General features: G+C 40.0%; 1 protein-coding gene across 1 annotated transcript in view; it reads right to left on the reverse strand.

Annotated features, from left to right (window-relative positions):
• SMS (spermine synthase) overlaps window positions 1-15,569 on the reverse strand; it is a 74,082-nt gene that overhangs the window by 32,829 nt on the left and 25,684 nt on the right. Inside the window, exon 2 of the mRNA XM_032781220.2 lies at window positions 8,947-9,067. Coding sequence (XP_032637111.1) covers window positions 8,947-9,067 — 121 coding nt within the window. The remainder of the gene's footprint in view (window positions 1-8,946; window positions 9,068-15,569) is intronic.

Below are 15,569 nucleotides of genomic sequence, written 5' to 3' on the forward strand. Positions count from 1 at the left end.
TGAATAGATAATTTGTTGGGAGAGTTAAGAGTTAGATATTTAAAAACAAAACAAGTTTCAGAAAACAATTAGCTATTCCCTTCTCTTTCACTTCAAGAGAACTTAAAAGTATTAGAGACACCTCCTGCAGACAGCTTTCATGTTAACAGATTAATGACTATTCACAAGAAATAAAAAGCATATTTTACAGAGCAGGGGAGAGAAGATGACCACACACAATTAAGTGACAAAAATGAGTACTAAGAGCAGGTAATAGTTTCTGCAAGTTTAAGTACTGGAAATTTTTAAAGTGATTAAAAGTTTCCAGTAATTTTAGCTTTAAAGCTATTACCCTAAAAATTAAAAAGGGAGAGGCCATGGATGACATGAACTGAACCAACAACAACAAAACCCTTTGCTCTATCCTAGAGGCCACCAATCGGCCATTTGCTTTGGATATCAGTGGGGTTTGGTTTGGTTTGTTGGGGTTTTTTAAGAAAAGAAGAGAAGGCCTTTAAGATAGAACTCCAGTCCCTTCAAGAGATAGCCTACGATGTCTCACTTCACCAAAGTCTCTATACAGGACCTCACTTAGGAGAAGGATATGCAGCATAACCCTTTTGGAGTAATTTTTTTTTTTAAATCTCCAGTAACGTCTATAAAGTACTTTTAAAAATATGCAGATTTATCGTTTTCCCTCTGAATCAGGTGGTATCAGAAACAGTTCATACAAGGCCTTTCCCACTAATATTTAAGACTATCTATGAGACATCTGTAAACTAACACCATTAAAACCATGGTTCACCAAAGTCACAGAACCAGTCTAATTCCTTCTACTATCTAGTAAATAAGTTCTGCATAATAAGCAACCTGTGGGTTCAGTTTGATGGAGGAAAGTAGATGGACAGAGATGTGATAGATCAGCCATGGCCAAACTATGGCTTGTGAGCCACATGCAGCCCTTTTACAGTTAAAGTACGGCTCGTGGACCCCCCCCCCCACACCCTCCATTCTCTGCCTACCAGACTGGGGGGGTGAATGGGCGGAGGGAAGAGCTCAGGGCATCTGCCCTGCAGCAAGGTGGGAGGCTTAGGGGCTTCTGCCCTGCAGGGAGGGAATCTAAGGGCTTTAGATGGGCCAGAAGCGCCGCACCTTGGCAGGTGCCGTCCCACAGGGCAGGTTGCGCACATCTTGCAGCTCTCAAACTTCTGAAGATTATTGTACATGGCTCGGAAGATCAGTAAGTTTGGCCACTCCTGTGACAGATTCATGTTTGTCTTGTAATTATAAGATCAGCTTAGTCACCAGGATGCTGTTCCATCACTTTAGAAACACTGGGACATTACCATTCTCTTCCAAGAAAGCACTCTCAGGTACTTTGTTCTAACAACAATGGTTTGGTTCTTTATTCCATATCAACACTATAGTAAAATGTTAGTGACAATCTTCAATAGAGCAACTTAGTTATAAGCATGTTCAGTACATTGATGGACATAAGCAACAGCAATACATGCACAGTGAGACTTTCTCCACCTTTTCAGAAATACATACAATAGTAAAAACCAATCAGGTTATGCCATTTATTTTTAAAACAATCATGGGGACTGCCACTGCAGTCCCCATCTAATCTTCAGATTCACCATCTTTCCCCCTATCCATTCTTATATGGCAGAGCCAGCCTGTCAGAATGTTCCCCAAATTTACTTTGACAGCCCTGAACACTCCACCAGCATCAATGCTTGGGTGTAAGAGCTGGTGTTTTTGCAAGATTCTGCACACTATAGCATTGCCCTGTACACAAATGCTACAGAAGCAACATCAAAGCCAGGAAACTCTGGAGTAGTTTTTGTTTCGTGAGTGGGATGGCTAGGATCTGGTAAAAGTTAGCAGGAGATTGGCTCCAGAAAAGCAAGATTTGCAATAGTATAAGCAAGTTTTCAGCTACCAGAAAAGGATAACTCCCCAGTCATATATAGAAGTTATTAAGTTAAGAACCTAGAGATGGTCAAAATCTTTTGACATTTAAGATTTCAGGCCACATATCAGAGGAGAAACATAAAAGACTCAAAACATCTGTGATCTTTTCCTCTTTTTTCCCAAAAACCAGTTCTATAAAGAGCTGCCATTACTGTCCTCTAGCCTTTATGCATGTGTATCCCTAAAAGCATTTTTAGCCCTTTCTCTTGGTCTGTTTCTTAAGGCTCTCTGGACACATTATAAAAGAAACCCTGGCTGGCAACAATCCTGCTGGAAAGTAGTAGTCAAGCATGGATGCAGAAGCCTACATGACAACTTTTTCCAACAGCTGGACACCCTCCACTACAGAAAGGGATTTTAATGAAGTGTGCTTGCCCAAGCATGCTATAGACTAGCCCTATAGGTATGTACAATGCCTTCAGTCCAGGAGACTGCATGGTTTTTGATCAAATACTTCAATGGAAGTACTCCTATTGACTTTTTAAGTCAATTGAGTCAGACTAATCCCTAACCACCACCCGCAGTGCTAGAGCATGTAGCTGTGTGGCACTCCTACTATTCTGTACTAAACCCATGCTCTGCATGGTGCCAGAGAATACTGCACTATCAAATGTGCCATTTCAGAAGTTTATCCCCATACTGTAACAACTGGAGGTATTTCAGCTCCCATTGGCCAAGTTATTAATTTGGGTAGTCATCTCCTCTACCCAAATTCCCCCCCAGTAATTCCAATTTCTTGTCCTAAAGTGAGGCATTACTATTACGGTTTAACAACATGTTTCACCTCCAATGTGGCTCATTTCAGAGCTGTGGGAGTTGCTTCCCCAATACATACATACTTTGTGAACATTTTAAAACAGAGACACAATATAAAGGCAAGGTTATTTTATTGCAGATATTAGAAAATAAAGCAGAGGCTTTTCTAGACCTACGTGGATTTTATCTATATTTTATTTTAACCGTTACCACAGGATCTTTTAGGCTTTACATGAGTGGAAGATTGCTGTCTGGCCTCCTTTCTTCCCCAAACTGGCATCTGAGTGGTTCATAGGGTCTCTAATTCAAATTGTAAATTTAGCCCATACTTCCTGCCTCTAAACAGAAGACAGTCCTAGCCTTTTTCTTAGCCTTTTTCTAAAGGCAAGTTGCACCATTTTAACTAAAGTCAGCTTTTGAATCTGCTTACCTAAACTGATGGAACAACAACAGTAGGGCAGCAACAGTCCAATGGTGCGGCCAGGAGACTTGTTAGCTTCCTCAGTAAATAAGACTCAGCAAAATCAAAAAAGTTACTACGCTCTGTTCAAAGTTCATCCTCTTTCCTAAGGTAAGTGTTCTCTTACTACCAGTCAGTTTCCACAAGTTGCCAATGATCACAGGCTAGCTTCACCACCCAACATCCAATGAGAATGCTTCATACAGCTTCCACAGGGAATTTGAAATTGCATATGACATTTTGGATAGACCAGTGAGAGATCACACTGTAAGTAACCATAGAGTGGCTGCCATCAAAAGGTGTTCAGTTTTCTTGAATTGCTAGCATTGCCTCAGTATTTCTTATATCTATAAAAAAAAAGACTATAGAGAAGGAAACAAATTTTTGTCACTATTAAGTTAGACCTAACTTTGAGTTGGTTAGGCAACCAGAAGGGGATAATTGACTCAATGGGCTAGAGTCCTCTCACTTAAAGGTTTTGGGGGGTGTGTTTTAACCCCACTGAAGTCACAAAATTATCGGGAAGCAAATGAGAGCAGAATCTAATAAAGTATCTTGTTACCACATCCCACCAACTCAGGCCTCTTGTTTAGAGCCAGATCTAAAGCTCACTGAAATCAAAGAGAGACGTTTCAGCAACTTGAAATGGTATTGCATCAGATCTGTAGTTACTTACATTATTAGAGAATTTTCAAAGATGTCACTTCTAAAATCAGCAATTTTTAAGACTGAAAAGTAGATTAATACTGGAGTTTAAATTTTGAAAGTTCTAAAACAAGACTAATTTTTACATTAATAACGAGACTAGTTGAAAATAGTCAATGTAGTCTGTAAAATAGAAATATTAAAAAATTTATTATTATGGTAGCACTTAGAGGTCTATCAGGTTGAGACTCCTGAAGTGACTCTCCCTGCCCACAGGAAACTATATACAAAGATTTTGTTTTCCAGTAATTCCAGATGCAAGCAGTTTTTGGCCTGTTTAGATGGTACTTCAACTATTTAATATGCAAGAAGAGTCCACTTGGCAGAATACTGCATATATAAAATAGTCTAGCCTGTTTAAATGCCAAATTATACTGTTCATATTTTAACAGAGGCAACACATTTTTCATCTACAAGATTATGAAGAAAACTGCTTTACTCTCCTTTCCTACATCTGACTTCTGTTATTAACATTCAGTTTGGGTGGTGGGGGGTGGCAGAAAAGTGAAAAGAGATGACAGCCCAAGTCAAGCCAGTCTTTCCCTCCTATAAGGGGTAGTGGAGGTAGAGTTTGAACAGAACTCAGTTTCAGCCATGGGGCCTTGGTGCTGCTGCAGCTGTGGGCCTGGATGCTGCCAGCCACCCTTATCTCTACACATGTTGAAGGAATCACAGAGCTGCCTTTTTTGGAGGGGGTTGGGGGGTGAGGATAGGAGACAGGGTGAGAGCATGCATACGCTAGGGGAGCAGGGTTTGCTTGTTTTATTAGTTTCTAACATTTGACATTCAGGTCTCACCCATGTTGGTTGTCTTGTCCAGCCTTCTGCTAGGGGTGGTTGGAAATCAATTAGAGGACATCAGTTCATCAGGTTTCATGTCCTTGTGAACTAGGAAGTGACTTATTTATATCGCTTGAAGCTGTGGGACGGAGATTTGGGGTCAAGAGTTTAGTTAACTCCTGTTAAATTAAAATAAAAAATTAAAGAGAAGTCCACCTTGTGAAGGATTCAGCACCCTCCCCCCTTCAATTAAGGGTTGAGAGAGGATTATGGGGGAGATAGGAGGGAGGCAACCCATCACACCCCCATTTCAGGCCTTCTTCGCATGTCATAAGGCAGCCTAAATATCTTCCTAGATAGATCCCTATTATGAGGAATACCTAAGTGACAGAAGACAACATTTTAAAAGTGGAGAGAACAGAAGCCAATCCTGATTGAGACATTTCAATGGTATTATTTTTATAAATCAAACTTTGCACATCTATTAGCACTTCCCACCAGATCTCAGAGCATTTAACAGACATGAATGAAAGCCATCGCTACATCACTTCTGCATAGTAGTTATTTTAGTTATACAGATGGGAAAATTAAGGCATTTAAGAAATACCCAATGTTACAAGAGACAGTGACAGGGTTAGCAAGTGACTACAGATCTGATTTTGCCTTCTAACCTTAGGATGATTCCGAGGGTAAACCATACAATTTATAGCCTGAGGCCAGGTCTTCATTACAGACCTATCGCAGTATAAACTAAGTTGCTCAGGGATGTGAAAAATCCACACCCCTGAGTGCCGAAGTTAAACCCACCTAACCCCCAGTATAGACAGTGCTTTGTTGATGGGAGGGCTTCTTCCCACGACATAGCTACCGCCTCTCACGGAGGTGGATTAACTACACAGACAGGAGAAGCTCTCCCGTCAGCGTAGGAGCATCTCCACTAAAGTGCCGCAGCTGTGCTGCTATAGCGCTGTATGTGAAGACAAGCCCTGAAACAAAGGGTTGGAGAGTGTCCAGACTAGCTTTTTTTTAAAAGAGGTGTTAACATGAGATCAAAAAAATCCTTCGCCCCCCTGCTGTAGAACAAGACAGAATCATAATCTACAGAACCACCAGCGTGGTTGACAAAATGCCAATAAATCACAGTGCTCTACTCTGTTCCAAGGCTGAACAGAGGTTTAAAAAACAGTGAAGGTCACAGCTACTCAGAGAAGTATCTCATCTATTTTTTATTTTTTTAATGAGAAAGAGGGATTTTGCTTTTAAAGCAGCTGTGCAGGCAGACCATGAGTGTGGATTTGAAGCACACTCTCCCCACATACACTGTCTGCCCAGGCACCACATGCAACTCTCAAGTTTACCCACACACACAATCAAAGCTGCCACTAGAACACAGTAAGATACAGCATTCATTTATATGGCACCATCAATTAAAAAAAATTAAACTTAAAACAGTTACAGATACTACCTTTAGTGCCCCCTTCACCCTGAATTCCATTGCCACTTTTTGAAGTTTTACATTTTCTTTTCATCATTATTTTCTTGTTCCTTTGCTGTATGGAAGGTGCCAGCACATATGCACAAAGTAAAAATACACTGAAAGTGCAGTAATGATTTTCCCTACAATGTCATGTACTACATGTAATGAGAGTCAGTAACAACATTTCAGGTAGAAATGTGCTGCTTAACACAAGGCACCATTTTAAAAGCTAATGCAATTTGCAAAAGTAATTTTAAAGGTATTGATCAAAACCAAAAATTGCTGCGGTCCCACAATGCACTTGTGAGATCTTTGGTATATTTGTCGGCTCAGTGTTTGGTCAATGAGGCTGGTACAGCAAAGAAAATATTCATTCACACCACTACTGGCAATGATTTGATTGGTTAAAGTGGGCAGTGTCTTGCCTCTGCGTGGGGTGTGAATGGTTATTTCTCCTACGTTTGTGTTGACAAAATGATTAGTGAATGTTTTTCAAGTGAGCCTTCTTCAATTAGGTTCTTTGTCAGAGTAAATCATGAATTAAATGGAACAGGTAGACTAGCCAAATGTGACTTTTGCTAGCTTAACTTCAGACAAAGAAGGACGAGGCTCTGTTATTTTGGCAATGACAACAGGAAAGTGCAGCTTAATCCGCAAATCAGCTCTGATTCATTTAACAGCTGCAGCTTTCCAAAGGGCTGTTCAAATGTCTTTGTCAGACGAATTTTTGTCGACAGCAGTGGTAATACTCTGAATCTACAACTAAAAAGTAGCATGCTCATTTTACAATTTGCATTATATACACAGTGTTTAACAATATTTTTGGGAATTGTTCAAAACATTTTCGTTTTTCTAGGTTTAGCACTTTTGCATGTGGCGCTGCATTGGCCCAGCTTTCTTTGCCTGGTTCAGGGCATAGACAAGTACTGAAACTACCCAAAGCGAGCACTTTGATATTAAGGATGGCTATTCTCCCCTCCTGGGCTTCACCTCTGACTCAGAGTGGACTGTTTGTGCTTGACAAGACCCAGCAACCCAGTATGAAAGCTCCTCGTGCAGGCCCAGAAAGAAGATACATTGTGCAGCAAGATGGGTCCAATTACAGCACCCTCCACTGAGGCCTTAATATCAGAGTTACAAGGTTTCCTGTCAAAGCCAAAATAGTTTTGTTAGGTAACTAACTCCAGCCACTGCCTATGGAATAATATGAAGGTCTTTTGACACAAGTCAACAAAACCCACAAAGCATAAAACCCATGTCAAGCTGCACAGCTTTTGGTTTCTGCCTTCAGGGATGAGCCAAAGTTACAAAATGGTCAAGCATGAGTGCAGTAAAGCTAATCTAATTGATGTGAAGCGTCAAATAGGCCAATTATACTTAAATATGCAGTCCTTCAAAACAAAATCTATTTCCGCATGGGAAAACAACTAAGGGGAATAAACTGAGCCTGGTTTTATTAGTTTGTCTCAGTTAGATCTGCTTATATGAAAGTGTATCCCACTCATACCATAACCAATTTATTTTTGGAAATTAACAATGGGTTTGTAAAATAGCCAAAAGCAATGGCAATAAAGGGGCAAAAATACCAAGTTAATACATCTACAGAGACCGGGGGCGGGGGGGGTGACCTTATTGGACCAACTTCTATTGGTGAGAGAGACAAGCTTTCAAACTACACAGAACTCTTCTTCAGATCTGGGAAAAACAGAAGCCCTGGGGACTTCATTTTTCTTCTCTCCAGAGAATGCACTTCAGTTAGTACATGTATCATTCACATGCTGCAATTTTCTAAAGCTAAAATGTGGTTACATATAACGATCTTATCATTGGAAATATGAGAATCCTGAGGCTAAAGCAGCAGTGATAAATGATAGCAGGGCTTCAAACACAGTAATCCCTGGCAAGTAGGAAGTTCTCTCAAAGGGAGTTGGAAGAAGTGTAACTTTGGATTTCTGCAGAATTTATCATCTCATTAAAACAAAAAACAAAAAAACTAGCCATTTTGACTGCAAAGATGGAATTCAGTTCACACTGGGAATGTTAAGTGATTTAATGCAGGTTGTCCTAAGTCTGAAGAGAAACAGTTCCTGGCTGTCTATTTCTCAGATGCTTCCTATGCTGCAACAGAGGGTAAACTGATTAGAGTGGTCAGTTTTCACTGCTACTGTTCAGAGTTTTGGGTAGCAATGGAACTGGATAAAGTTTGGGTTAATTTCATTCTGCTACAACAGAAGTACCCCCCGCCTACACCTACACGCGCGCGCACACACACACACACACACAAAGGAACAGTGGATCAGCTCAGCTGAGGAGACTCCATGATCCTTTCGGAAGCCACAAGGGAGAAATAAAATAAGAGAAAAAATATATAGGGAAGGAAGTAAAGCAAGTACTGCGTGGACAGGGGAGAAAAATAAGGCTGAAAAACAGTAAGAGACACACCATGATCTAGAATAAGGAAAAAAAACAAATAAAGATAGGGAAGAAGGTGAAATGAAAAAACAACAAGGACACAGCAAGACACCTTTTAAATTTAGTGTGTTCAAAAGAGTTTTAGTTAAGTATAGTATTTAAACTAAGTCTCAGCCAGTACCCAACTGTTCTGTTCCTTTGGGGCTGTTTTGTTTGTTTGTGTGTTTTGTTAGGGATGAAGGGTTGGGCAGAGGTTTTCATATATACAGTTCCTTTTATAGATTGTTTTCAGAAGCTCAGATGGTGTTAATGCTGCTTTTCTCACACAGTTATAACTATGCTCATAGATGCCTTCACTCATCTGGTCAGAATATAAACCCAGGCTCCAATATCCAACTCACCTTCCATTTTTGTTGATGTAAGTTGCCAAGTAACCATGATCCTCCCAGTTATGAATTGTTTCTGTCATTCCCTGCTCTTGAAAAACAGGCTGTAGACCTTTAAGAATGGCATTGCAATCAGCTGCAAGATGAAGGGAAAATACAGTCAGTTAAGACATTCTCAGACAAAGGTTAAGTTTACTACACACACCTGCTGCTTTATTTATAATTTTAAAAAGGTTCTATAGTTCTTGGCTGCAGTCTGGCAGCTATAACCTGGACCGCCCTTGTTCCCCCACTGAGGCAGCGGCTTTTGAGTCTGCAACTGTACCCTATGGGGGTGCCTTGTCCCCTCCCTCCTTTATGACATCTTTCTGGTCAAGGACGTTCCCTCAGACACGATTTTTTTTAAGATTTGGGTGATCATAGGACAAAGTAGTTTAACAGGATTAATATTACTCAACCACTTCTACCATGAAAGGAAGACTCCAAACTTATACTATTTTAATTATGATGAGACCTGATAATAGAGAAGCTACTGTACTCGATGACCTCGCAATTTAGTATTCTCCCCAGGTTAGGACTTTTAACATTCTCTCCAATAACAATGACTGACTGGGCAAGATGAGCCAATCAATTCCACTCAAGACACGAGCCATTTCCTGATTCCTTTTTGGAGCAATAAGATGATTTCCTCAGGTGAAAAGGGAAACTTAAAAGTTACCAAACTATTAAGATGAATGCTAGAAGTTAACACCTCTCTTGGTATTATTGATTTCTGGCTGTTCTAGCAAGACTCAAGTAGACAACAATTTGCATTATCAAGTTTGTATTCCTAACTGAAGGGTTTGATACTTTTTCTTAAAAAATAAATATACAGGCCAAGGCTTCTAAAAGTGACTTATTTGGGACATCCAATCTGAGACAGTGCATAAATCAGTATTTTCTTGATAGAAAAGTAAGGACCAACAGAGAGTACCTGCAGACTGAAGTCTCTGTCGGAGGGCTTCTTGACAGTCAATTAAAAAATACAACTCACTGTTGGTATTGGTGGTGGTGGTGAGAAACATGCATTAGTACTTACTATTGCTTTGTATCCCTTAGCTACAAACTTTCACCTTAGAGTTTCTCTCTTCACCTGAGGAAAATCAATCTTAGATCTAGGTCTGTCCCCTTCTAACTATAGCAGTTATATACTGTAGTTTCCCTAAACCTATCAGCATTCCTTCTTTGATGTCAGGGTTCAGGTTTTCCCTACACAAAAATTCAAACCCATCCTGTATTATAACAGAAGAATGCCAGAAATGCTATCATACTCTGTCCCAAAGGTTTAAAGAAGCAGGTCTCCACTGATTATCTTGAGCATTATCCGCCTTCTCTACATTGTGAAGTGAAAATAAAACAAAATGAAAAAATTTGGTACTCTATGGCACCTTAATCCACCCTGGTAGTTTACCAAATGAAAAAAAGCATCTTCTCCTTTTCTCCCCTTGATTGAGTGCTGCATCATAGCTGTGCTATAGATTGTTAAATCTCTTCCAAATAATAGCCCTTTTCGAAAATCCTGCTACTTGCAAAATTTTAAACATTTCATATTGCGGCAGACATTTTCTGCGGCGAGAAATCAAATTATGTGCTGATCCCTGTCTGTGGAACAGAGAGGTCTGTTTGCACAGAACTCAGTAAAAGCTCAGGACCTTAGTCATCAAACTAAAGATGTTCCAGGGTTTAGTAGACTTTCACAGGCCAACTCTAAACTAAAATGAAATTACTTAGGGCCTGTTCCCTTAGTTATTTACTTACATTAATTAGACAACCCCAAAAGATGGAGGAGCAGAATTGTCATTTCCTTATTTAAGAGGAGGCCATTATAACCTGCCAACTATAATCCAGTTATTCTGCTAGAGTTCATATCCAATATACATAAACATTTGTCCAAAGTCAACCCTAGTTTGATCGCGCTGAGTTAATGCAAGTAACATCTGAGACTCATTTGCTGTGTTATCTCCAAAAAAAGAGAGAAATCCATTTTAGTAAATCAGTAATCATCCCTTTATAGATAAAACAATCAAGCTACAGCACAAAAGTCTGATGTGCATACAATAAAGAGACTGCATCTTTTGCTTCCTCGTTATGGTATTTTAGAAGCTGCATCAGAGTGAAATGCTAAAACTAAATTGTGACTTAAGTTAGTTGACCTTGGAATTAGTTTTCCATGCTAAAATAGTGATTCTGGTAAAATTACATGGGACTCAGTGCAAAACTGGCAGAAAAGTGTCATACAACTCAGGTTTTGATGTACATTGCATTAAGCTTCAAAATATAACCCTCTGAGACAAGTTTAAAAAAAAAAAAAAAAAAAAAAAAAGACACCAAGCCCCAATTAAACCTCTGTTGCCCTAAGACTACCCAGCAAGACAGGCATAGCAAAACAAGCAGCTAGTCTAGTACACAGGGAAATATATTGTTTAGCTATAGTGGAATAATTATAACTATAGTTATGCCAATATAGCTATATGCAGACACTATTCCAGTGTTAAAATGACTTTATTCAACCATTACTCTGCTTAAGATGGTCAGTTTCCTCAGGCAGACAAGCCCTAAAACTTAGGAACCTCTATCTTCCACCATGTACAGAGACTACTAGACTAAACTGCCAACCTGATTATTGATTGACATTATGTAAAAGCTGTACTCAGACACCTGGACTATCATCCATATAATTTCACCAATCCAACTGAAATTCTAGAGAGGAACAAAAAAATATTTCCCTTATTTTTCTCTGTCAACCAGGTCACAAGAATGATGTGATTCATCTCTCTTGCCAAATGTATTAAGCTGGGAAGGCACTGCACTGCCTTTTAGATAAAGATCAAATAATGTTAGAGCTAACAAAGCAAGAGTTCACATTTACCATATCTTCTACATCTCATTCATTACAGTCCCCGGGTTGCAATTAATGCTTAATTAGAATTAAGAAAAAAACAAGATCTACTGAAAAGCACTGAAGAATGTGTGTGCTGACACGGCTACTAATTTTACTCATGTGTAGTGTTCACATGTGCACAAGTGTAACTGGACTCTCCTTCCAAACCTCCACAATATGCATGCAGTGTTAAGCGATGCTGTAAATTCAAACACTTTACTGGGGAGATTTTATTTCTAAGTTTATTTGGCAAATTAGCTCAATTAGCTATTCCCCTTATAATGACAGCTGAAACATAATCAAATGCAATCTCTACCCTCCCGCCTCAAAAAACTACAACTTTTTCTTTTTTGCCTTCTTTCATACTCTACATTTTCTAGGAAGTTTTAGACCCTCTCCCTGGCTCCATATCCACTAGCAATTTTTATACTTCCTGTCCAGCAGCAGTATGGATACACCATTAGTGTAAGCACTAGCACAGACTAGACTCAGGTGTTTATAGCAGTGTTATGAAGGAAGGTTTTCATGACTGGGTGTTGAACACCCTCCCCTGCTTCTGTTGTCTGCACTGCTAGTACTGGTACAGTCACTCCCTGGCAAGAAAACTGGTTCCGCATTTTTTAATTTAGACTCTACCCTTGATACTGTCTCTTGTGTTGTCCATCCCATCCCCCACACATCCTCCCCACCACTACTCCCTGCCATCAGATTCTCCCTCCCAGTTTCTTTCCTTTCCTTCTTGCTTTCTCCTACAAGATCATAAGAACCAGGAAATGAAACAGAAGCATGAAAATGAAACTGATGGGTGCCTAGTTAGTTTAATTATATACACAACACTTTCCAGGCCAGCAGATTAAAGTGAAAACCGCAAAGGACTGGTCTACATTTGAAAATTAGGTAGGCATAACTACATCGCTCAGGGATGTGAAAATCCAAACCCCCGAAAAGCATAGTTAAGGCAGCCTAAGTTCCGTGTAGAGAGCACAAGGCTGATGGTAGAATTCTTCTGCTGACCTATTTATCACTCTCAGGGAAGTGGATTACTTATGCCAACTGAGTAACTCCTCTTGTCAGAGTAGGCAGTGTTTACACTGAAGCTAAGTGTAGACATGCCCTAAATGAATTCCAGACCTTCACTTGGATGCTGCTGCAGCAACTGCAGCAACTGCATCATCATAACCACTGGGTAGCCAGGAAGTATTTGGAATACTGACACCCATCACCTCGTCCCCCATCACTCCCCCGTTTTAAAAATAAGTGAACTTGCCCCCCTACCCTAGTTCAGAGCGGGAGGATCAATATAGTGAGCAACCCCAGGCAAGGCAAAGTGTATCTTCTGACCATAACAACAACTCAACTGAAAGAAAGCCTTTCCATTCCGCTCAAATTTTGATGCAAGTTCAGGCCAGAGAAATTTCTTTACAGTTCACATGGAAATTTAACAGATTGCATTTATTTAAAATGTCAAGTACAGAATTGATAATTATCTAAGTATTTGGCATTTATGCATTAAAAGGAAAGGAGCTGCAAGGGATTAGATATCAAAGAATACAAAACAAGAATTACTATTATGTACAATGACGTCATATCTGCATAAGTTTTACACATCCAGTCTGCATAACCATGTGCTTCTAGAAGAGGCAGTTTGAAATAGCTACAGACATTCCTCTGAAGTTACAGTTGCCAAAAGGCTGCTGACTGATAAAAATCAATGAATTTAAATGCTGTCTTAAGGCCAAAATGGGCGGGGGGAGCCATTATGATCTGCTAGTCTGATCTCTTGCACAATACAAGCCATAGAATTTCACTCTGTAATTCCAGCATTCAGCCCCATAATTTGCAGCTGAACCAGACCATCTCTTTTAGTAAGACATCCAACTTTGATTTAAAGTCTCCATGTAAAAGAGTTTCCAACACCCCTTGGCAATCTCTTCCAATAGTTTATTACCCTCTTGTTTATTACACATCTTTTTTCCAGTTCGAGTTGTTCCAGTTTTAATTTTGAGCCGTTTGATCTTGTTATGTCTTTATCCCCTGGATTAAAAAAGCCCTCTAAATTTCTGGTTTGTTCTCTCCCTGTAGCTACTCCTACACCACAATTAAGTTGCTTCTTAAACTTCTCTGTAAGATAAACAGACTGAGCTCCTTAAAACTCATGGCAAGGTATGAACACAATTGATGTGATGGTTTCAATACAACATGAACTTCTATCTATCTGTTTAGTTCTTGCTAGTCAGATAAAATAAATTAAATAAGACTGTGATGAGGTGCAACCAGGGACAGTGCGACCGCTGTGCCCCCTTAACTCATTAATTTGGGTTGTCTCTCACAATGTCTTCCTGGTAGGGGAGACCAGATGTCCCGATTTTATAGGGACAGTCCCTATTTTTGGGTCTTTTTCTAATATAGGCTCCTATTACTCCCCACCCTGTCCCAATTTTTCACATTTGCTGTCTGGTCACCCTACTTACTGGTAACAAGCAGCAAACCCCTCCATGTGCTGTTACCAGTTAGTACAATGGTATGTGGAGCCCCACACTCAATTAGATTCATGAGCGGCTCTGGGACAATTCATGCAATCACACCAGCCAAATCTCTTTCCCCCCAGCCCTCGCTCCTAGCCTTGAACCCTAGGGAATATACCATCTTGAACTGCTCAAGATCCTTTCTTGAGCAATGCAAGTTTATTATTGGTTCACTACTTCATCCAAGGGAAGTGGACATACACAAGCCTTTATAACCTGAGCAGATTTACCAAGCAGTTCAGTCAAACTCACTGATAAGGACAAACATTAGAATAAGTTTATTGATTACAAAAGATGGATTTTAAGTGTTAAGTGATAGGCAAAAGTCAGTGTAGTTACCAAAGGAAAATAAAAGATAAACACGCAGTCTAAATTCTCAACCTTGTTAGACTAGGCACTCTGGACTAAGCAGTTTTTCTCACCCCACTAGATACTGCAGGTTGGTTACCATCTTTCATATGCAGGCTCTTCCTGTTAGTCTGGGGACTAGTCTCCTCAGCTCCAGCGTTCTTGTTGCATTCAGCATAGTTGGGAGAAGATACAGGACAAACCATGAGGCCTCTGTCCTCTATTTTACATCCTCATTCCATGTGCTTGGAGAACACAAGTGCAGGTATGTCTGATGGGCAAAGTCACCAGGCAAAATTGAGAAATTCCCTTGGCGTGGCCCTGTGCAGGTGAATCACTGAACTGTAACTCCCTGGCTCGACAACAGCTGCTGATGGTTGTTCGACACCTGCCCGGGCATTGGTTAGCTCCCTTGTTATTGTTCCTGGGGATCTAATATCTGGGCAATTCTCCAACTCACAGCATATTTTAGTAACAACCATACAACACAATCTCATAACTTCATATGTGCTAATTATATACACATTTAGATAGAACAATGGCTTTCAGCAGATCACAGCCCTTCCCACGAGTCCTTACCTGGCATGCTTTATATGAAATATCACAATTATATAAAAATTATGAGTATGGAGCTTACAAGGTGCCTCCCCCATCCCTGAGGTATAGAGTGTCACAAAGACTCCACTGTTGAATACCTCTCCAGTTTTGAAGACTGCTTTTTTCCTAAATAAATCCATGGACTAAGTCACAAAGCAAAACTCATAAACCTGATGTAAGATATGACACTGAATATGCATAGTTTGAAACAGCGTACCTATGCAAATACTACTGTATAGCACACATAT

The sequence above is a fragment of the Chelonoidis abingdonii genome, chromosome 1 (genome assembly GCF_003597395.2).
Source record: "Chelonoidis abingdonii isolate Lonesome George chromosome 1, CheloAbing_2.0, whole genome shotgun sequence".
NCBI lineage: Eukaryota > Metazoa > Chordata > Testudines > Testudinidae > Chelonoidis > Chelonoidis abingdonii.